Raw genomic sequence first — 23,016 nt, forward strand, 5'->3', positions numbered from 1 at the left:
TGACGGAGAAAAAAAAGCTGTTGGAGTCTCACAGCTGAACATGGAAAAACGGACACTTACGTCTGCGTTGATTTAAGCTTATTTAAGGTCAACCTTTAACATACTGGTACATCCAACATCCTCTACTTTGCAACGGCATGTGGTGAAATGCAAAATTTGATAAATGTGCATCATTCTGATGATCTGATCATGCAAAAAGAAAAAAGAAAACGCATGTCCAAATGGGTCTGTTCTATCCGTTCGACCCTTAACCTGGCCCAGAGACGGAGGCTCTCTAATTTCACTGGCAGACAGAATTAGATGCGCTGGGTGATCGGATTGGACTTGTTTACAGACATGAGTCTAGCTGCTTAAACCCGTTAAACCTCTTTTAAATGCTCAAATTGACAGATTTTGGTCATCAGCCACACTGCAGGTGGCTTCCTCTCTTATTACTTTGTGTCTTCTCCAATTAAGATTAAGATTAATTGAGCATCTTCCATTTAAATTATGAGAGATTATACTAGACTTGTTTTTAACCCAACCCTTAGATCTCTACACTAGTATAAATCTCAAGTCCAGTAAAGGTGATTTGATCCATCTTCGGAGCTATTGGATCAGGACTGGGACTGTTTTATGCTGGACCAATGCCACTGTAATAGGATTTAGCCACATACAGTATATTCACATATGGCCATTTGTCCACAAACCAATAATAGGATCCTCCATAGTATGACTCAACTATGCAGTATTAACTACAACCTAAACAAATAAAATTAATTTAAATAATAATTTCTATAAATAAATAAAACTTTTTAGTGCAAATTAGAAAATGTCTAAACTTCGAAAATAGTTTCCATCGGAAGCTGTATAACTGTAAACACTTTTCAATGGTAATAGTCATTTGCAAACTTGTTATGAAATAAGTATTATTTAAATATTTAATGAAATAAATAACATGATAAATAAATAAACATAATAATTTAGATAATTGATTAAATACCATTTCAAAAAATTACAAATAAATCTATATATATATAATTTTATAAATAAATTAATTAAAAAGCAACAATAAAAAAACAAAAATCTTCAAACAATACATTTAAGCATAACTGTAAAACAAGATAGGTCAAAATTACTTAACCTGAGGGTGACCATGTGATTCAGACTTGTAATATAAACTGTAATTAAAACTATAAATATAAAATATAATGAAATAAAATTTAGAAAATACATTAAGTTATTGTTATTAAAATAAATTACATTCAAATAGTCAAATAAAAATAAAAATAAAATGCAACATAAATCTTCAAACAATACATAAACCATAACTCAAAAACTAGACTGATCAAAATGACTTAACCCTTGAGTAAGCACATGGAGTTCAGATGACCAATGAGATTAACACAAAGTATGTCCGGTAGTCCTTCTGTTTGGTCCGAGATTAATGACAAATAAAGCTATTTACTGAGAGTAGTTTTAACGGTGGTTTAAGTTGTGTGCTAAGAGAGGCGAAGACAAGAGCATTAATGAAGATGGCCACAATGGAGCGAGTAATGAGCTTACAGCCCTCAATCATGCAAATTAAACCGAATTAAAATACTAACACGCAGTCAGTGTAATTGTTCTACATCAATCAAAGGATAAACCCTGTAAAAAAAACTGCAATAAAACAGAATAATGTAGACAGAGAGAGCCTTAGAAACAATTATAGCAATAATCCAAGACTATAGGTCAGATACTGCACATTTCACAGATTTGAGTGTGTATCATAATCATAAAAGTATTTTCAACTGCTTTTATCCAGACTACTTCCTATTCATGTCCATGGATCTGCTTTTGCCCCATACGTATGTATTCACTTCATAAGGGCCGTAAACACATGGATAATAACAGACCAGAACATTAATCTCCGATTATGTGTAAGTGTGTCTCAGGTGTGCTGTCTCTAGGCGTGTCCTACCTGAGTGTGCGGAGGCGAGGCTGAGGTCGGAGCAGGGCTGGCCCTCGGGCATGCCGTGCTGTCGGGTGTGGTGCAGGTTGGAGATGATCGTTGAGAGGTCACTGTCACGACTGAAAAAGTAAAGAGATAACAAGAAGTTAGAGGGAGGGTAAATATCTCTAGAGATTCCTAATCTCAGGCTCATAATGCAAAGAAACAGCACACTCACACATTAAGCATATTAGTACAAAAAAAACCTTTCAATATAAACACTAACAATTCTGTCCATTTAAACTGGAATGATCAACCTTACCAATTGAACACAAGAAGAAGAATAAAACAGTATGCAGTAAGTAAACCGTAAACCAAATGTAATTCCACCACAAACAACCTCGACTGAATCAAACACGGCCGACCTGCTGCACTCCGGTCTGGTCCCTTGAAGCTGAAACGCTCTCTGCCTTTGGCTCTTTTGCTTCGCTTCTGCATTCATTGTCTTTTGGATTTTAAGCGTATAATGAGCGCTGACAGATTCCTGTGTCAAGCAATTTTGAGTTTCATCCAGACTCATCTTCAACCTTAAGATGTTCTAATCAACACATTCAACTCATAAGCAGTTTATGAGCTTAAAACCAGGTGATTATGGTTTTTATGATCGCTCTGCTGAAATCGCTTGGGTCTCTGGAGGCGCGGGGGATGAGTGTAATCTCTAGAGATCTGCCATTTCATAAAGGAACCCGATAAGTGGCAAATAAAAGGGGCTGGTTTTAGCATTCAACATGTGCGTGCGGATTTAGAAATTACAATGGATAATAAAATCTGTATGTAATTCTGGAGATATTTAAGAAAGTATTTATGCCCCAGTGTCAAAAAAACCTTATACGCAAACTTGTATTGCTTGACTGCAACCAGAGAACTGATCTTGACAGCTGTTTTGGACAGGTGAAGAAACCGATGAATGCTTAAGATTGAGAGACCCCAAACTTTCTCTATGAAAAATATTATCTGATTTGTTTAGGGTCTCAGAGACCCCAGTTTAACACTATATAAGGTCATTTATGCCATGAGGAATGGCTTTATTATATATTTCAAAGTTTTTGCCAGGATAAAATTGACCCCGAAAAGAATCAATGATATTATATTTGATTATAATATCTTTGATATTATTTTTAAAAACATTATCTGTTAAATGGGTTCAAGGTCAGAGAGGAACATATTAAAACAATTTGAATGGAAAATATGAGGTAAATTCAGAAAAGAACATTTTTAGATTATATTTTTAATTATGTTATATTTTAAAATGATAATTTGTTATCTTCTATAATTGTTTAGTCATGAGTCATATTTACCCTTTAAATATATAGCCTTTTTTTTTTTTTTTTTTTTTACAATACTACATTTTATTATCTTTTATAATAATGTTTCTACACATGAATCATGTACACACATTAAACATGAAAAAAGAGGGTTAAAGTACAGAGCTCTTTGCAGACTGATAAACTGATCTCAGGCCAGTAAAGGCGTCCACGTCGCACACTTGTCTTCCTCTCTCGGGTCGTCTCTTCAAGGCCAACTGAAGGGTTTACAGATTAGGACTGGACAAGGCCGTTCCCTCAACCTCCCTTCCTCCCTCCTTCCCACTCTCATCCTTTCCTCACTCATCCTTCATTAACCCTTTTTAGTCCTGCTTGGCCCATGTTGTCTCTATAGAAAGTGATAGAAGAAGTGTGTCACTGAGGTATTTTAATGCAATCTGATTACAGCTGTGATCGCATTATAACGCATAATGATTTCAAATACCCGATTAGCAAATATCAGATGCATATCTCACAGTGCCTGGCAGTCTGTGGGGCGCACTAATATCAAGAGAGTTCTGAGGGACATTTTTACGGGCTGTCACAGGGCAGTCCAAATGCTTGAGCATGAGCATAGCCCTGCTGTGTGTGGCAGTCCAAATGCTAGTTTTACAGTCCGTAGATTACAGGCTGGGCTTCAGTAATGTCAGCCTGCCACAGTTTCAGTTCGGCTACAAACAACACAGCACGTACAGGAATTTATTCTCCATGACCAAACTGGGCTGCAAATTCACTTGTCATTCCGAGAACCCAAAAGGCTGACAGAAATGCCATTGGTCAACTGTACGACACAAGATCAGATACACGATACTTATACATAATGACAGCATTCACTGAGCTATATATATATTGTTGGACAAATTATGATTTTATCTTACGTTCTGACAATATTGTAATGTCATGAGTTAAAAAAGCATAGTTAAATGCAAATTATTAAAAATCATTTAAAAAAATCATGTTGGTCAAATAATGATTACAAATAATGCATACATAAAAACATTAAACATAAAATGAATACTACTTAAATTAAATACTATTTAATTTAAAATAATACATACATATATACATATAGAAGTGGAACAAAATATTATTATATAAATAAATATTAACCTTTTTTACTAATATAGAAATACTGTCATTTAAATAAACAATTTCAATTAAATACTATTCAAATACTATTAAATACTATATATATATATATATATATATATATATATATAATACATTATATACATACTATATTATACATAAATATAAACCTTACAGTACACAATACAGCAAAAGCACAATCACTGTTGTACATTTACAAGAATACGAAAAAATCATATTTCATTTGAGGCTGGCAAACTCCCAGATGAATAAAAAGATAAATGAGACTGAAATAAATTAATAAAAGAAACAAATTCCCTGCAAAGTGATTTCACACAATATGCTACATCTATATAAGTTACACCATAGAAAACACCCAAACAACTTAAACAAACTCTAGTACAAAACATTTTAAATAGCGTTTAGATTTAAATATTATTTCAAATTTCATGTTTGTCTATTCTATTTTGGCAACAGCGCTATAAAATATTAAAAACTTGCGTGAAACTATGCTACTCTGTGTAGCGCAAACATCCATTTAACCTTTATCTAGGAAACAACTCTGCCGTTCTCTATAGGTCATCCAAGTTCCCCCATCCATCCCCTTAACAGGGCATCAGTCCAAACAACAGCTCCATCTTCCAGCTCCTCCTCTGGCAGCTAAGGAAGGCTATTATCCTCGGACGGAGGCTCTGCAGTGAGCTCACTAAGCAAGGACATTGTTAGCAGGTTAATTAGCACACTTTTTCTGGGCTGTCCCGGTGTGTGCCGCTAATGAGGCCTCCCACGACTGTCAGCCAAGGTCATAATCTGCGTCAGGGCTGGATCTAAGACCCGGCCGCCTGAGTCAGCGATCCCACACAGGGGAGCACAGGGCGGACCTGACAACTCCGCTTAGGACATGAGCTGCGGCTTATCGCGCAGTGAAGACGATCAGCATAATCTCCACCTAAACTGGTCAATACCTCTTACACTTCCCCGTCAACCGCACAGACACTTTGCCCCAGATATGACCCACTGTGAGAGGACATGCACTGGGCACGACGATTTAGAATAAAAAACTGCAGCAAATGGGCCGGATGACTCTACTTAGTTAAAAAGGCTTAAAAATAACAAAGAATTGTGAAACTGTAAAACCTACATGAAAAGATTGTAAACTAGGACAAATAGTATATTTTAATAATATAGTATATTTGAATAATATGTAATTCATGTACAGTATATGCAACAACTATAAAAGGATCTACTGAACATAAGCAAACTATATTTCTACCAAAAATGTAGACAAATCTGAATGATGTGACCGATTTAGCAGCTATTTCATGTTAAATGATATTTTATGATAAATAAAAATGATAAATAAAAAATGGTCGGCTGGTCAGTATACAGTCAACCAGTAGAAAATATGCTATACTGTTACACCGCAATATGTCTGTGACACAATTTAAAGTATGTTTTGACATAAAAGCCTCGCAATGTTGTTTATGGTTGCCAAGCAATGTTGTAACTTAACTTAATAAGCATTAACATATAATTTAACTAATGTACAGTGAGCTTGGCTCCTCTAATCATATTTTAAATATACATTACTTTTACTTTGTAAAGTATTAAATTCACTAAATACTTTTACATACAAAATTACTATTGTATGTGTTTTTTTTGTGTGTTTTTTATGTAGCCTATAACATTTCTCTTGCTGAATTTCCAGCTACATTTTAAAATGTACCATTACATTGATATAAAATTTCAGAAAGATTGCTCACCCCCAATGGCTGGTGCATGAGGAAAGCGATTGTTATGGAAGAGGGTTTTTGAGTAAAATACCATATTTGGAAGGTGCCAAAAAAATCAGAGGCATTCAATGCAGTTTCAGAGTCAGTGCTTTAAAACAAAACGAAAATCCGTGACACCGCAACGAACAGCAAAACATCTTTCCGATGCCAGAAAGATATGGGTTTTTGCATCAACTGTGTTGTTGCTGGTAGCAGACACATTTCCTCACCACAGCACTCTCATGCAGAGCTGAAAGCACTTCCATCTGTTCTTGACGTGCGTCTGATATAGGAGCACTAGGCCTAGGAGTAGGGTTTGCGGTTGAATTTGGAGAAAACCAGCAGCACACCTGCACTAAGCTTTGCTTAACTCTGAACTGAGATTCAAATGCTGCTAAAGGGATAAAGTCCTGTAATAGGTAGCTGTGCAAGGGGTTTAAAGGAATAGTTCACCCAAAAATGAAAATTATTCACTGATAATCTTCACCTACAGTGAGCTCTGCTCAAGACCCGTTACAACCGAATCACTCATTCAAGAACCGGATCAGTGAATGAATCATTCAAAATTGTTTTGTGAACTGAACAGATAAATAGAACAGATGCATCTCCAAAGTATGATTTGCTCACTAATCAGTGATACAGACTAAAGACGTTTAGTAAATATTAAGTGGACTACATTTTTTTCTTAAAGCTTGAAAGCTCTAGTCCTCATTCATTGTAACTGCAATTGAAAAGTAAAAGCATTCTTTAAATTGTTCCAGGGAAGAAACAAAGTTATACAGGTTTGGAACAACATGACGGTGAGTAAATGATGACACAATTTTCATTTGCGAGTGAACTGTTCCTCTAAGAAAATGCTTGTTTTGTTCACAAATGGCTGGGTATTCAAACATGACAGGGGCAACATCTGGATGAAAGGCATCTGATGAATGGCAGGTATTCAAGAACTGACTTGAGTTTAAGGCAGCGTGGAAGGCCATTGGACAGACGTGGTGTTCCTCAAGGCAGCAGGAGTGTCAGGGAGGGAAATAGTGCCAGCGCAAGTGCCCCTGCAGTGATACGGGAGACGAGAGCTGGCGCCAGATATAGAGGTCACACAGAGAGTTGGCAGACTGGGCATCCTGACGCCAGGGCTTACACCGTTACTGAACACAGCGATGATAGTCTCACCCTGACACACACACACACACAAAGCGGTGCCAAGCAGAAAGTGGCAAGGCATGTGGAGAGGATCCCTCCTTTTTACAGAAAGTGACAGACATGTTGCACTATGAACTAGCACTGTAAAAAAAAAAGAAGAAGCTGAACATGCTACAAAATTGAAAATGTTGTGGTTACTTTTCCCAAACAATTGTTCTGAACACTCATTCCATGTCCAGTGAAACCAGTACAGTTAAAAAAAAAAAAATGCAATGCTAGAACGGGGGTGGGGGGAATCAATATTTCTCTCTGGGGTTTTTTAACAACCAAAAAAACACATCTGTTGTTATTCTGCTCACATTCAGACCAAGCAGCCGGGCCTCAGCTAGCGAGGAGAGCAATAAATAAATATCGAAACAGATACATAAATAAATGAGAGTGCAGTGCGTTCTCCTGAGCTTTCCTGTTGTTCCTGCCTTATAAAACCTGATGGGAGGTCGATAAGCATGCGGGAACCCAGAAAAGTAGAAGTGGAACGAAACATTATTTCGCCACATTGAACATTGTGGTGTTGGATAATTTGAAAAGTAAACAGTGGAAAAAGCCTAAAAGAGCTCTGAGATGGGGTGCAACGTTTTTTTTAAAGACAGTTAGCTGCCCTCTGTAGATGTGACATTAATGACATTGATTAACTGATGTGGCTGAAGCAAAACCAATCAAAGGAGATGCTAACAGGAAAACAACACCTGATTAAAACATCTTCACTGCTTTAACTACTTACTCTCACTTGACAGGCAAGGGAAACGTAGTGAGTAGGGATGCGTAATCATTTCCTAAGAACGTAAATATATCGAATATCTTATAACACAGTCATTTACAATGCAGAGGGATTTTACAGCAACAAGTGGTCTACGGTTACATTCGAAGCAGTTTTATGGTTTTAATATCCTACAATGAGCTGGATGACTGAAAACATTTGCAGAATTAGCGGAACTGCAAACAAAAGCTTGGTTCACCCAAACTCTAACGAAGACACCAAATATATTTCACGCCAAAAGTATTCAAAGTCTGAGGGAAAAGAGTCTATGTATTCTGCAAATTATTCTAAGCTTATTTGAATGATAGCAATGAGTTAAGAAAATATTAATATAGCTTCAAAAAAAGTATGTGTAAACATAAAAAACATAAAAAGTTAAAAATGTTGTGTAAACAAATTCACAGAGACACGTTTTGTGATGCATGTTCTTGTGTCTTAATTCCAGCCCTATGAATTTAGAGGTTACCGATATAAATCAACAAAACAGTTGTACTGTATAGCGGGATGCATTTGTCCATTTCTAACAACAGGGTTTTAAACGGCACTAGTTTTCCTGTAAAGAGTAAACTGTAGAACATTAAGCCTACAGCTGTTACTTGGGAAGAGCCCTGGACATTTTAAAGTTCCAGAACTGGAACCCAACCACTAATTATTGCCTTAAGAGAAGGTTCTTTCCAGGAATCCTACAGCATCACGTCCCCTTCCCAGCAGTGTGTCGTGCAACGCTCCAGAACTGTACAGAGAAATGCCTTAACAAAACAGATGAATGAATGGAGCACATGGTCACATCATTTAAAGTAAACTTTTGAGTAGCCATCATTTCCTCCGGTGGACCACACAAATGACTGAATATGAATGATTCTACTAAACCTGTGTGAGCGTACTAAAACCAGCCAACCAAAAAAATAGCCCTTTTGTTAAAAAAAAAAGTAATCATCAGCCGAATGTCTTTTTGCAAAAACACTTTAAAGGAAAATTATTCACAACTACCCATTCCTACTACCCATTCCTTGTAAATGTACAGTATAACATGTGGGTCTAGAATTTTGTCTGTTGTACAGTACATCAGAATAAAATTTCCAAAAATACCAAAACACTGGTGTCGAGACACTCAACAATATTGCTATAATAATAAATGTTTTTTTTAAAAAAAACAGTTTAAGCGTCAGATGAAAATGCCCTTGACTGTACATACCAGCATTTTAAGAGCCTGGCCAGTTACAGTGCGCTAAAGACAGCGGTTTGGGTTGGCTTCAGTCCTGAGGTTTGGACCAGCTGATTTCCACTTCTGGATAGCCAAATGCTTACATTCAGGTCCAGACAGCCACCAGGGAAGAAGACGGCAAGCCTTGCTGGACAAACGCTTCCAATGCTAAACACAGACAGGTCAGGCCCTTCTCTGAAGAGGCCGCAGAAACCCGGGGGAAGACAAACAGAATTTCTATCCAGACAGGTGCAACAGTTGTTTGATTTATTTCCTTTCCCTGTCCCTCGTGCTGAAGGGGAGGGTCCACCATTCTGGAATCAACCTGCCTCCTCCTCCCCTCCTTCATCTAATCCACTTATGTTTCTGCACTTAGTTTTTTCCATAGGTTGTAAATAAGAAACAAAATCAACAAAAATCATGAGAGTATCCTAAATAAATCAGCAGTTAAATACCAGGTAGTTATACACAAGAGAAGAAATTGGCTTTATAATTACATTAGAAATATTACAATAGAACATATGGGATGGGCAATGTTTTTTTGGAGGCTTTTCTAAGCAGGTTGTCCTCTGAGTAAGTATACTATCTTATATAATCCATGATGGTTACTCAGTAATTACCCAGACAAGCAGTCAGCACTTCTCAAAGCCCTGGTGTTGACACACCTGACTGTGCACAGGTAGGCTTCAGGAAATGATTGGCATGACCTTGAAGACTAATACTAAGACAAACATCTCATACCAGCAAATTTTATTGCTAAAGCATATCGCGAAAGTGGTTGTTTTCAGATAGGATGCCAGTCGATGCATGACGTTGTCTTTATCGGTTGATTTAATTAAATTTCAAAGATTATAAAACCAAGCCTGTTATTCTGTTATTCAGTACGGTATTTATACAGATATTCTAGTGCATCGTGACCCGAAGACCCTCAACCTCCACATGCGAAATCACTAAGATAAAGGAATATAAAAGACCAAGCTAAGGCGCTACACTTCAGGCTAAGCACTGCTTGTTTTTGAAGAAAGAAAGGTCTGTATCCCTGCAGGATACAGGAGGAATGAGGACTAATCACCTATAAACCTGCTGGCCATTAACATTAATCTGGTTAAAAGATCTAGGGAGTCTTCTTTAAGGTGTCAAAGTGTACCAGCTTTTCTCACGGCAGTGGCTGGAAATCCCTTGAAAACTGACTGCACACTATTGCGGAAATGTATATTCGTCAGCCTCATGTGAAATTGCACTATTTTTGGTTTAAAATACCTTTAGGCAGAATGTTAAAGTACAGTGGGGTCCAAAAGTCTGAGTCCACATAGAAAATCTGGGAAAATCTTATTTAAACCTGTAAATAAACAGAAAGTTTTAGGATTTAAAAAAATTTAAACGAAGAAACATTGACATGAAATGATTAATACACGTCACCAATCCAAATAAATTTGTGACACTGATCATGTGAACTACTTTGTACAGATGGTGAGATGTTCTTCTTCCACTGAAGCTCAAGAGGTTCATCTCAAATCATGCTAGAGCAAGAACTTGTGGAGTGCATGCAGCTAAAGTGCTGCAGTCATTAAAGGAAAAGTGAAAAACAAATACGAAGGCATTCTGAAATTAAATGCTACTTTTCATTCAAAGATGATAATATAGTTTGCCATGAAAAAATTGCATTAAATTAGAAAAATGTCTTGTGTTTGGGACTCCACTATATATAAGCAGATACATTTGGACTGAAGAAACGCTATGCACACTACCACAACACTAATATAAACTGCAAATGATGAGGCGTAAATACGATCAAACGCAAAAAAGAATTCCCCATCCTTCACCATCCATTGACTAAATCCAATTTGTTAAGACCCCTCCACAACTCACTTACCCAGTCCAGATCAATGGAAATTGAATTTCATAGATTGAACATCCCATTATCTCTTTCGGTCAGATCCTCATCTGAGTAAAGTAGGGGTGAGGTGAGCGGCCCCGGAACAGAGAAGAGACGTGGCTCCTTGCAGTCCGCCGCCTTTAACAGGGTAAAAGCCCTAGATATTAGTCATAAGTGTTCTTTAAATTCATTAGCATCTTCACACGCGGGCCTCTGAAGTGTTGGGGGGAGATCACTGTAATGAGTTTAGCTGGCCGGTTCTGGTTCCTGTGCCGTCCTCGATGTCACAGGGTAAGTGGCTGCTAGGAGCCAGCGGCTCGGGGTTGAGAGAAGGAAGTGACCAAGAAACTCTTGCAGATGAGGGCTTATATTTGTACCTGGGCATTCAGGGCTGATCCGCTCCAAGGTAAGAACTCAAAGCCCTTCTTTATTCCACAACAAAATCAAATTCAAGTTACGCTTAAACACGTGGTGTTTTCAATGCACAGCACAGTATTAAGCACCCTCACATCACTCAGTTTTGGCCAATGATATTTTTAATGAATATTGTTAGCTTGTAGGGCTCAACAAAAAGGACTGATTCAGCTATGACCTGCCTATGCTGGAAGAGGGCATGGCCTCATACATACGTAAATGCTGTCTTGAGAATGATATCCTAACAGTGCTGTGTAATGACCCAAATGTACCGCTTAACACCAATGGGCATAAACCCAAGCCTCTTACACTCAACTGACTCAACCATTGGAATTCATTCACCATTTACTGCAGCAAAAAAATACAGTATATAACTGTACAGCTACGACAATTACGCCAACTAAATAAGTCAAATTATCGCTATACGCATTGGCGGTTGCTCTAAGAAAACCTGACAGGAGCTAGGGCTGGTGGCTAATGAGAAAAAGGGAATATTGTCTTCTCTTACTCCTCTCATTAGAAGCACTGAAGCTTCCTGGAGATTTAACAATCCAGCATAGCGCAACATACACCGCCAACACAAACTCTCACTGCAAACACCATCGAAACTGCTGCTGACACTTCTATTCAAAAAACATGAGTGAAAAATCACCTAAAGACCCCCGAAAGCCAGAAAACCTGCATTCTCAAAGCAACAGCCAGCTTTGAAAGGCATGCTCTAGTGATTAAAGGAAACTTAATAATAGATCAGAACCTCAAGGCCGGGCTTTTCAACAAGTTCTTTAGTACAAGCGGAGATGGTCTGACAAAAATGTGGTTCCCCAGACTCACCTGCCAGGGCTGACATCTGCTGGATAGTTATCACCTGTAATGCATTTAGGCAGAGCGAAACCACTGGCGGAAAAACCGTTCGCTTTAGCCACTGCTCTTAGCTCACTGCTGCACTGACCGCAGGCTCATAAGCTTCTTCAGGCTTGTGTGCCAAGGAGGAGGGAGGCCAAACACAGCTCATGAAGATTTAATGAACACTGAATTCCCTCGCACTGATTGAAGACGGAGATGTGGAATTTGTAGCACATCACTGGATGAATTTTATTTTTTGTGGAAAGCAGATATTTTGACTGTTCCAAAAACTGGGAAACTTAATTATGCTGCCTCATTTAGGCCAAATTTTAAAGCACCATTGCATACTTCACAGAGACTGCAATCCCATAATGTATTGCAATGGCCTCAATAAAAAAAAAGTAACACTAAAAAGTATCAATAAATATGCTTAGTGTAATTAAAAATAGATAATTTGACCCATTATTTGTGCTTGGAGTAAGTGGAGTAACTCACTAGTCTGCTCTAGCCAGATTGTTATAGCATAAATGGCATGGCATCACAAACAAAAAAGTTCAGGTACTTTGATACACCATGGTACTCAATGATCACTACAACATTTAAATGGTACTTTCAGGTACTACCATGGTCCCACCATAGCACATGAGCAAAAACCCTGACATAAAATGCCGTGGTACACAGCATGGTAATTTCAAACCAGGAACGCTAACTATAAAGATTACTATAGCAATAACTAGGCTCCAAACCAATGAACATGCATTGCAATTATGTAAAAAAAGGCAAATGGATTTTGATTGGCTGTCAATGTTTTTATGGTTCACTAGCTATAAAAAAAATTATTCTGAAAGTGATTCCAATGATATTGTTCCTCTGTTGTTATTGTTATATAGCTGTGGTGTGGACTGCACTATTCTCATAGAATTACAACGATTGTTAAAACTTTATTGTTACAGTTTTTGTCCTCGATCTGAACAGCCCTTTAGCCGTTGGTGACCAAGCACTCTCTTGCTTCCCACATTCTTTAGCAAGTGCTATGACCAAAATATAATTATGCATGCGGTCAGGGCACATACTGAAAATTTTAAAGGTGAGAAATTTAACTTTAACACGCATCAGGAAAAGCATAAGGTGAAAACTCTCGAACCATTCTGAGATCTATGGCATTAAGAAAGTTGCCACATGACTGCAAATACCTCATCAACAATATCACTTTTCATATGGTTCATGAGAAGACCTCATGTTTATTTCTGTGCATGTATCCTGTGGGCTCCCAAGCATGGGTATTTAGAGTTGGCACATCCTGTGTGTCTGTAGTATCTGCCAAAAGAGTAAATGAGTGAATTTGTGTGTTAAAGGGTATGTGTGTGTCAAAATAGGGGGCTATGGGGGTAAAGACCTAAGGGTTCTTTAAAGCTCTTTGGTGCTATACTGATGTCTGATATGGCTAACCCCTTTCCGGCAGATCCTGGTTGATGTATCAATCCCTGGCACAGGGATTGGCACTCTACTTTTTGCCCACCCACGCTCTCTCTCTCTCTCACACACACACACACACACACACACACACACACACACACACACACACACACACATTCTCACCTCTTTCTCATGATAGTGTAATGCAGCTCTTCCTGTTTGATGTCTGCATGATCTCCACTGGCTCGCTCGCTGCCCTCGCTGTCGTCACTGCTGAAAACGGAGGCCAGCTCCTTTTTGGGCACCCGTGTTGGCGGCAAGGGGATGGTGCGTTTCTCTGCCAGTCGCCCACGGTTCTGCAGGAGCACAGAGGGGACAGACAGACTGAGACTCTGGGAACAGCCTTCTCTGATTTTACTGGCTTGAACTGCAATACAGAGAAATGGCTAATGTTCCCGATTCGTCACACTTTCAATTCTCTTTAGGCTGATAAATCACATTTTGAATGTATTACTGTTGTATTCATTATGTTTTTGGATTTGCATTATGAATCAGTTTCAGTAAAACTGATTCATAAAAGGCTAGAGTTTTTGGTGCACACATAGACATAAAGCAATTCATAATTTAACTCAGCAGATACACTACTCTATTTTGTCATTTAGCACAGGGGTTTTGAATCAGCAAAAGTAAATAAATAAATGAAAAAATAAAAAATAAATAAATAAACTAAAAATAAATAAATAAAAAGGACCAAATTATTAATGTTTAATCTAAAATCATAATATTCAAAATCAATAATGGGGATCACATTTAAGGGATCCAGGATTGATGGCATCAAAAAGTTTGAAAACCCCTGATTTAGCTGACACTTTTATCTAAAGCAATCTGGGAATGCAAATGACACAATGGTGATAGTTCAAACACTCCTTGTGCAACCTTTTGGTTCTTGAGTCATTTATCTAACCACTAAGCTACACCACTCCCAATATTAACACCTTCTTATATTATGCAGTTGTAAAGAATTAAAAGTTGCAGTTAAAGTTAGTTTTTACACTAAATTCCAGAAAATAGTCACTCCAATTTCTCCTGCTGTCATATGACCTACACAGATCAGTCTCACTCACATGTCATGAATCATGAAACACAGGTCACAAATCATGAAGAAGTAATGACAGAATAAAAGGTGGAAATGCTGAACTCCCTAAATAACAGCAAAACTCAGTCAGAGAGATCCATGCAGAGGGAGAGACCATTGATCCACGAGACAAGTAATGGAGGATGGGTGAGTGAATGGGACGTGATAGTGATTCCTTCTTTTCCTTTTCCCTCTATCCGCATCAGACATCTAAAGACAGCGAAGGATGAAGGGGATGAGAGGCCCTCAGGGTTTAGTGTGTGAAGCTGGGCGACCTTTAATGTGACCTGAAGGGGTCAGTGCAGATTTATGTGCCTCTATCGCTATCCATGAGTGAACAGAGAAGGAGAGAGTGGATTTGAAGGGAAAAAGAAAAGACGAAGAAGAAAAGGAAAAAGAAAGAGGAAAAAAGAGGGATGGTTGCAAAAACAGTATGAAAAATACAAGTAAAATAAAAAAATGTTGCCATGTGATCATATATTTATTCAACGCCCATCATGCTGCTTATGACTGAGAGGTACATGTGAAAAAATTGCTAAAAACTGACATAAAACTTATGTAAAAGAACATTTTAGGGTGTACTCACACCAGGCAATCTGAACCGTGCCCGAACACGTTGTTTGACCCCCAAAGTCTGGTTCGTTGGACTAGTGTGATCGCTCCGTACCATGCCCGGGCGCCGTTTGTTTAACCGCTGCCTGGCCTGCTTGGAAGAGGTGGGCCAGAGCACGGTTCGGTTGGGCTTGGGCGCGGAACGCATATAGTGTGATAATCGCTAACCGCACCAGGGAACATTACAAGGCAACCGTGCCTAGTGTGAGTACACTCTTATTGTCATACCTAACTGGCCGAACTCAGCAAGGCATGGACATTTTTCTAACCCTCCTCCTTCCCCAGCACCACCTGCCTAGATCTGCTAGGGGATTCATCCTTCTTTTCTTGCAGCAGTTTGCATTCTATTCACTGTTTTTATGTGCATGTTTCGGGAGTAGTCTTCACTCATGCAGCAGCGTAGCAGATTTAGTCTGCCCAGACTGAGCCTATGTACATTCCGCTCTTATCAATAAATGCTGTTTAAATCTATTCTGCGAGTTGTCATGGTTGAAATATATATATATATATATATATATATATATATACACACACACCAGGGACGTTTCATCCGAGGAGGCAATGGAGGCAATGCCTCCTCAAAAAAAGAAGCACTTTTCCCAAAATTATGGCTATGGGGTGTCTTTATTTGGCTATATCTTATAGACACTTTCTTCTCATTTCAGTTCATAGCAAAAAAAAGTAAAAAGTGGCACAGCTTACCCCAATATCCCCTATAGGAGTGTTGTTCACAGATCCATAAAAATGAATCCGGCTTTGAAAAACTTCAACTGAAAAGTCTGTTTGTGTGAATGGGTGGTGTGTGTGTGTGTGTGTGTGTGTGTGTGTGTGTGTGTGTGTGTGTGTGTGAGCATGCTTGCATCTCAGGCTCTGTCAAACTTTGCCGAGCCCTGCAGCTATCCTTCCTCCACACCCAAAGCTCGCACGCGTGCACATACACATATGCAGAGCATCCCACAGGAGCCGAGGCGTGAGTGGCAGGCCGGGGCAGGAGGTGGAGAGACTAGCCAAGAGGCAAACAGGTGCAGCCCCTCTGGATTCTCTCAAGTGGCATACATTAAAAAGAAGAGGGGAAAAAAGCTGAAAAAGATGAAAACATCCCTGAGGATGGGCAAGATGAACACACTTTTTTTCCAGAGCGACTGTCTTTTCTTTTTTTTCTCTCTCTCTCTTTTTGCAGAGGAAGCGAATTTTTGTCTATATATTTTCTATTTTAACATAGAAAATTAGATCTATTTAGTTTGAGCACAACATCAAGTGATAGGTTTATTTAAATGTCCAAGTTGTTTAAACTGAGATGAATCTTGTATAAACTCATGTGAAATGATATCAACATAGAACCGCGAACACACAAACAAACACTGCTTTTTTTGTGACATTCTATTCGTGCGGCAAGTGAGTTTTGGAGCTGTTAACAGCCACTGGAAGCCGCGTATGAAGTGCGCCAGCACTAGTGATGCTTTATCTGATAAAGTTAGCGTTGAGAGACGGCTGTTACCCACATGGCCTCAGCGGAGACACGCACACACAAACACACTTCCCTGCCCCCATTCCTCCTCTCCAACCCCCACCCTTCTCAACGTCCTCCCGGAAAGCCCCCGTCCAGCCCCCTCGCTTTATTCAGCGTAACTGACGCAGAACCGGGGGCGGCTGCACACTATTTCCGGTAACACTTCCGCACAGAGGGAGTCAGGGAGGGTGCTTCAAAACAAAAACATAAAAAACCTGGGCTTCAATTCCCGCCTACATGTACATACACACACATTCACACCCTCACACACACTCTGTCACTCAGGCATGGAAAAAATATTGAATATGAATTTCCTCTAAGCAGCATTTCTATGAATAAGCCCTCCCACACTTGATGTCTGCCCTTCAATGACACAAGCTATACATTTGTACAAAAAACACACACACACACACACACACGTAAATATAAAACCACACATGTAAACTCGAAGTGAGTAATCAGCTTGGATGATTTATCTGTCTAAAGCCCCATAAAACTCTTGAGCTGAGACGCTTCGAAAGTTCTCACCGTATCCTCGTAGAAAAGACCTCACAACAGGGAGTAAGAAAACAGCAGAATTACAGCACAGTAAAGCTGTAAGCCATAACAAGCCAGACACAAACTTTGCTCAAAGTTATGCTGGGTTGTTACAAGCTAAGATTGTATTAACACACACACTATGACCTCTGGTTGAAGATGATGGATATGTACACACTACTGTTCAAAAGTTTGGAGTCCTTAAGATTTTTTGAAAATAAATTAATACTTTTATACAGCGAGGATGCATTAAATTGATCAAAAGTGACAGTAAAGTCATTTATAATGTTACAAAAGATGCCTATTTCAAATCAATTCTGTTCTTTTGAACCTTTTATTCATCACAGAGCTCTGACAAAAATGTAGTACAGTTTCCACAAAAAATATTAAGCAGCACAACTGTTTTCAACATTGACAATATTAAGAAATGTTTCTTGACCAGCAAATCGCCATATTAGAATGATTTCTGAAGGATCATGTGACACTGAAGACTTGGAGTAATGATGCTGAAAATTCAGCTTTCCAATCACAGGAATTCATTTCATTTTAAAATATATTAGAATAGAAAACAGTTATTTTAAATAATTATTTTACAATAGTTCTTTTTTAACTGTATTTATTATCAAATATATGCAGCCTTTGTGAGCATAAGAAACTTTTTTCAAAACTCTTACCGACCCCAAACTTTTGAACGGAAGTGTAGGTTCTTACTAAAGAACTTACTACAGAAGAGCCGCAGTCTCACACTAGACTTTGAGCTCCACTGACTTTTATTCATATACACCTGAATACAGGAAACACAAGCTCAAGCGAAGAAGAAAGTTTGTGCTCCGCTGCCTACAAAAGTTCAGTGAACTCTGACCCGCAAATTCGTACGACAAGAAGATGCGGGACCAATAGAGGATCTAGCGTCACAGATTGACCTCCTGTCTGAATTCAAATGTTATTGGCAAATTCAGTAGATGCTATGTTTTCACATTACAAACACAAATTAGTATTATTTGTATCGTTTTTCATATTATTATTAAAGAAAGAAGCCAAGAGTGGGACATATCACCCGGTTTCACATACTCAAAGTCTAATGTGACCGTAATAAGATTCGAGAGCTACTGCTAAATAATAAAAAATGTTAAAAGAAACTAATTTTCATTAAACATTATTTTCTTAAACAGCTTCATAACTGCTAGAAGACTCAGTCCCTTTCAAGTACACTATGTTTAATAGTTGGTCTCTATGGTGAAGAGCAGTGATATAGTGAACAGGTGTTTCACGTCATAGCCGTTACCATATTGTACATTTTAAACCAGAACGCTGTATGACAAATCAGCAGGCGGGACCAGATCTATCCGGTGTATAATCTGCCGTATAATGTGTTTCAGTCTACTTTTGAGTTCTGAAGGCATCCTCACATTTTTTATTGTTGGCTCAGACAGTAAGGATGATATGGAAAAGCAGAGAGACGCTTTCTTGATGCTGTGTTTTCTGAAAGGTGCGCTGGCCTTCTGCTAAGGTACACACACACACACACACACACATTTGCACACAGCAGTAGCAGCTCATGACATTCCTGCAGCTGTGGCGCTCTCCCCCAGCACTGTCCCCGGGGGACGAATGCCTAATGAGTCACGCGTCTGTCTGCTCTAACCTCTGTGTGTGTGTGTGTGTGTGTGTGTGTGTGTGTGTGTGTGTGTGTGTGTGTGTGTGTGTGTGTGTGTGTGTGTGTGTGTGTGTGTGTGTGTGTGTGTGTGTGTGTGTGTGTGTGTGTGTGTGTGTGTGTGTGTGTGTGTTTGTGTGTGTGTGTGCGCCGCAACCACGCTGAGGGTAAGTGTGGAGGCGGGACGCTGGGCAGACTTGGCACAAGCTGGGGGTGTGGGCATGTGGGTCGGTGTGGCGGGGTTTAATGTGCCTACTTAAATCTATTGGCACATTCGCTAAAACAGAGAAAGAAACGCTAAATAGTTTACATGCACACTTCTGTGGGAGCCTTGCCACAAATTTGCCATAGTGTTCTGTTACATCCACATGACGAGATCTACTCAACTTTTTTCAAGTATATAGTTGAAAAACAATGCCAAACAACTTCCTTTCACCAACCCAAATTAACACTTTACAATAAGGTTTAATTTGTTAACATTAGTTAATTACAACATAACTAACAATGAACAGTACTTCTACAGCATTTATTAATATTAGTCAACATTTACTACAATTTTACTACAAAGTTAACGAAAAAAACAATGAACAATTGATTAAAAAATGTTTTAAATCCTTTAAAAATATATTGCTCATTGTCAGTTAATGTTAGCTAATTCATTTACAAATATTAACAAATGCCACCTTATTACAAAGTTTTCACAAATGTACACCAGTTTTGCCAGTGTTACATGTACACTTTGTTGCCAGTGTTACAATGTAGCTTATTTATGGGAGTAAGTTTATGGTGAGTAAAAGAGCTGAAGGGCAGTGTGCTTCCCATCCTCACCCAGAACAACCCCCCTCCCCGCCAACCTCCCCCCGACCCATAGGGTGAGCGGGCTGTGTCAGCCCAGTGAAGCGTTCGCCGACACGGGGAGGTCAGTGGCAGTCCAGCCATGCGTGCCAAGATTTCTCTGCCTGCGCTTGGATCCCCCCTCCCTTCAAAAAAAGACAGCCACAGGAGACCTTTATGGATAGGTACTGACTTCAACACACTCCCAAGAGACCAAAATGTAGAAGCTGGAACTGAATGTATGACTGAAAAGTGGAGAAGAAAGATTTATGGGCCACATTTAAGATAAAGCAAGCCAAAGCTTTCCATATAAACTGAACAAAAACACAACACAGTCAATATAGCATATATTCTGTTCCGGACCAGCTTTACTGCTTTTCTAATATTTAGGTAACCCTACCAGGACATGAATTATTATTATTTTAATATTAAGATTTTAGGTTCATTTAAATGCATATTATGTGAAAATAAAGTATTTATTTTAGCAGCTGTGGTCATCTCTGTTGTAAGTGGTCATAATTGTTTTTAAATTGTAATCTTTTTTTGGCAAAATATATATTATTTAATATATGCATTACTGTTCAAAAGTTTGGGGTCAGTAAGATGGTACAATTAAAAAAAATTGAAAGCAGTCTCTTATGCTCACAAAGGATGTATTTATTTGATCAAAAATACAATAAAACCGTTATATTGTAAAATATTATTAGAATTTAAAATAACTGTTTTCTATTTTTTTTATATAGCAAGTAATTTATTCCTGTAATGCAAAGCTGAATTTTCAGCATAATTACTCAATTCAGTGTCACATGATCCTTCAGAAATCATTCTAATGGTTGATTTGCTGCTCAAGAAACATTTCTTATCATCAATGTTGTAAACAGTTGTGATGCTTAATATTTTTGTGGAACCGGTGATAGATTTTTGATGAATAGAAAGTTCAAAGAAATGCCTTTAGTTTTTAGCAATTTAATGCATGCAAAGTTAATATTGAGTAACTTACATTTTAGACATCATTTAGACAAATTATGATGCACTGACTAAAACACAAAATGATGCCAAAGCAGGATCAGCTGCAAAGACAGCTGCAAAAAATTGGTCCAGAATTACGCAAACAAAGCACAGTGATGCAAAGAGCGAAAAGCCCCAGCCCCTAAAATGAGCACTCTTGAAATGCTGCTTGGCATTCAGATTTGAGGACTGTAACCAAATGTTGTGTAAAATTAAGTTATAAAATTGAAATAAAAGGCATATATTTATTTATATTATTTACAATAAATAAATAATGAAAAAATAATTATACAATAATATAAAGAAGTTTTAGATGAAGTTTAGCATAGCATTAAACCATGTGGGATGGCATCAAACTGTATTTCAACAGTTGAGAGAAGAACTGGGTCAGTCGTATGTAAAAACTGACATTTGGAGGAGTGCGTCCATATGTAGCCGCAGTGGCTTTGTAATGATCAGCTGCATGAGCTGATAAATAAGCCCTGTACCTTTCCCACCAACACCCACATCGACACACCCAGCTCTGATACCAGTACACACAGTCAGGCATCCCCCACCTGCCTGTAAAGCTTTCCTGCACTGTTTTCCTATAACCGACTTAGTGACAACATATCCTGAATTATATCTCCAAATGATCTGAGAAATATGTGACAGTTTGAGATGTGCACAAACTCAGTTAAATGCTCACCTGTTCGTCACTAGAGGAAGAGGTTAGTGAGCTTCAAAACACTCATCTCTGCGGCAGCACAATCACGATTTGAAGCAAAAACAGCTAATAAAAATCAACGGAAAAAGCCTGTTGTGAGTTTGGTGCGGTTTACTAGTGGGCTCTAATTTGCTTTAATTCATGAATGCATCACACTGCAGAGACTGCCTGGCTGCTCGCTGCTGTCCTGAGGAGGGATCCTGCCGTTGCCATAGCAGCATAGCCTCGGCTCCATGTGAGGGATACAAACACACCGCTACACAAACTCTCGTACGGCGCACAGACACGCGCACACATCGAGTCTAACCCCCCACAGCGAGGGAGCTGTTGTGAGACTGTGTGGCGTCAGCCCCCGTTCCTGCCTGTACCCAGCCCTCCAGCAACCCTCTGCCAAATGAGCGCTGGCCTACTCTAACAAACCTCACCTAATACCACACGCTTCACAGCAAAAATATCACTGTCTAATTATGCTGCTGTTGACGCAGCTCTAGTGAATTTGAATCGCACAGTCGACACCTGAATTACTTGCATAAACAAGCCGTTTTAACCACGTCATCCAGAGTGGAAGATCTGGAATAAAAGAACAAAACTTAAATAAAGGGTTATAGTTCACTTAAACTGGACAATCCTGTCATTATTTACTCACTCTCATGCTGTTCTAAACCTGTAGGACTTTTTCTCTTCTATGGAACACAAAAGAAGATAATTTGAGAAATGGTTCAGGTTTTTTTTTTTTTTTTTTTATTATCTATACAATGGAAGTCAATGGTAACCAAAGCTGTTCGGTTACCAACAATCTTCAAATCTTCTTCTTTTGTGGTTCGCAGAAGAATGTATGTCATACTCATTAAAAACAACATGAGGGTGAGTAAATGATGACAGAATTTTAATTTCTGAGTGAACTATCCCTTTAAAGACGTATGCCAAACTTCTCCCATCATTTAGTCCACTTAAACCCCATCCCTCCATAATCAACTAAAAGCTTGCATTCATGTTTGAGTGCAAAGGCCACATCTCACAATCCAATCAACAACCGATGCATAGAACCAAGTTCCCGTCCTACATTTATTCTTTTCCGACAATCTGTTAAACTCACAATGCAGAAGAAAAGGTCTGTCGCTACTTTCGTTTCATTGCTACTTTAAAGGGTTAGTTCACCCAAAAATGAAAATT

At 38.7% G+C, this 23,016-nt stretch overlaps 1 protein-coding gene across 3 annotated transcripts in view; it reads right to left on the bottom strand.

Annotated features, from left to right (window-relative positions):
- samd11 (sterile alpha motif domain containing 11) overlaps nucleotides 1-23,016 on the bottom strand; it is a 58,278-nt gene that overhangs the window by 28,062 nt on the left and 7,200 nt on the right. For all 3 annotated transcript variants that reach the window (XM_056268064.1, XM_056268063.1, XM_056268065.1), the window contains exons 3-4: nucleotides 14,031-14,203; nucleotides 1,943-2,052 (exon numbers count right to left, since the gene is read on the bottom strand). In XM_056268064.1, the coding sequence (XP_056124039.1) occupies nucleotides 1,943-2,052; nucleotides 14,031-14,203 (283 nt within the window). The remainder of the gene's footprint in view (nucleotides 1-1,942; nucleotides 2,053-14,030; nucleotides 14,204-23,016) is intronic.

The sequence above is a fragment of the Rhinichthys klamathensis genome, unplaced genomic scaffold (assembly GCF_029890125.1).
Source record: "Rhinichthys klamathensis goyatoka isolate OS25496 unplaced genomic scaffold, OSU_Roscu_1.1 h1tg000269l_1, whole genome shotgun sequence".
NCBI classification, from domain to species: domain Eukaryota; kingdom Metazoa; phylum Chordata; class Actinopteri; order Cypriniformes; family Leuciscidae; genus Rhinichthys; species Rhinichthys klamathensis.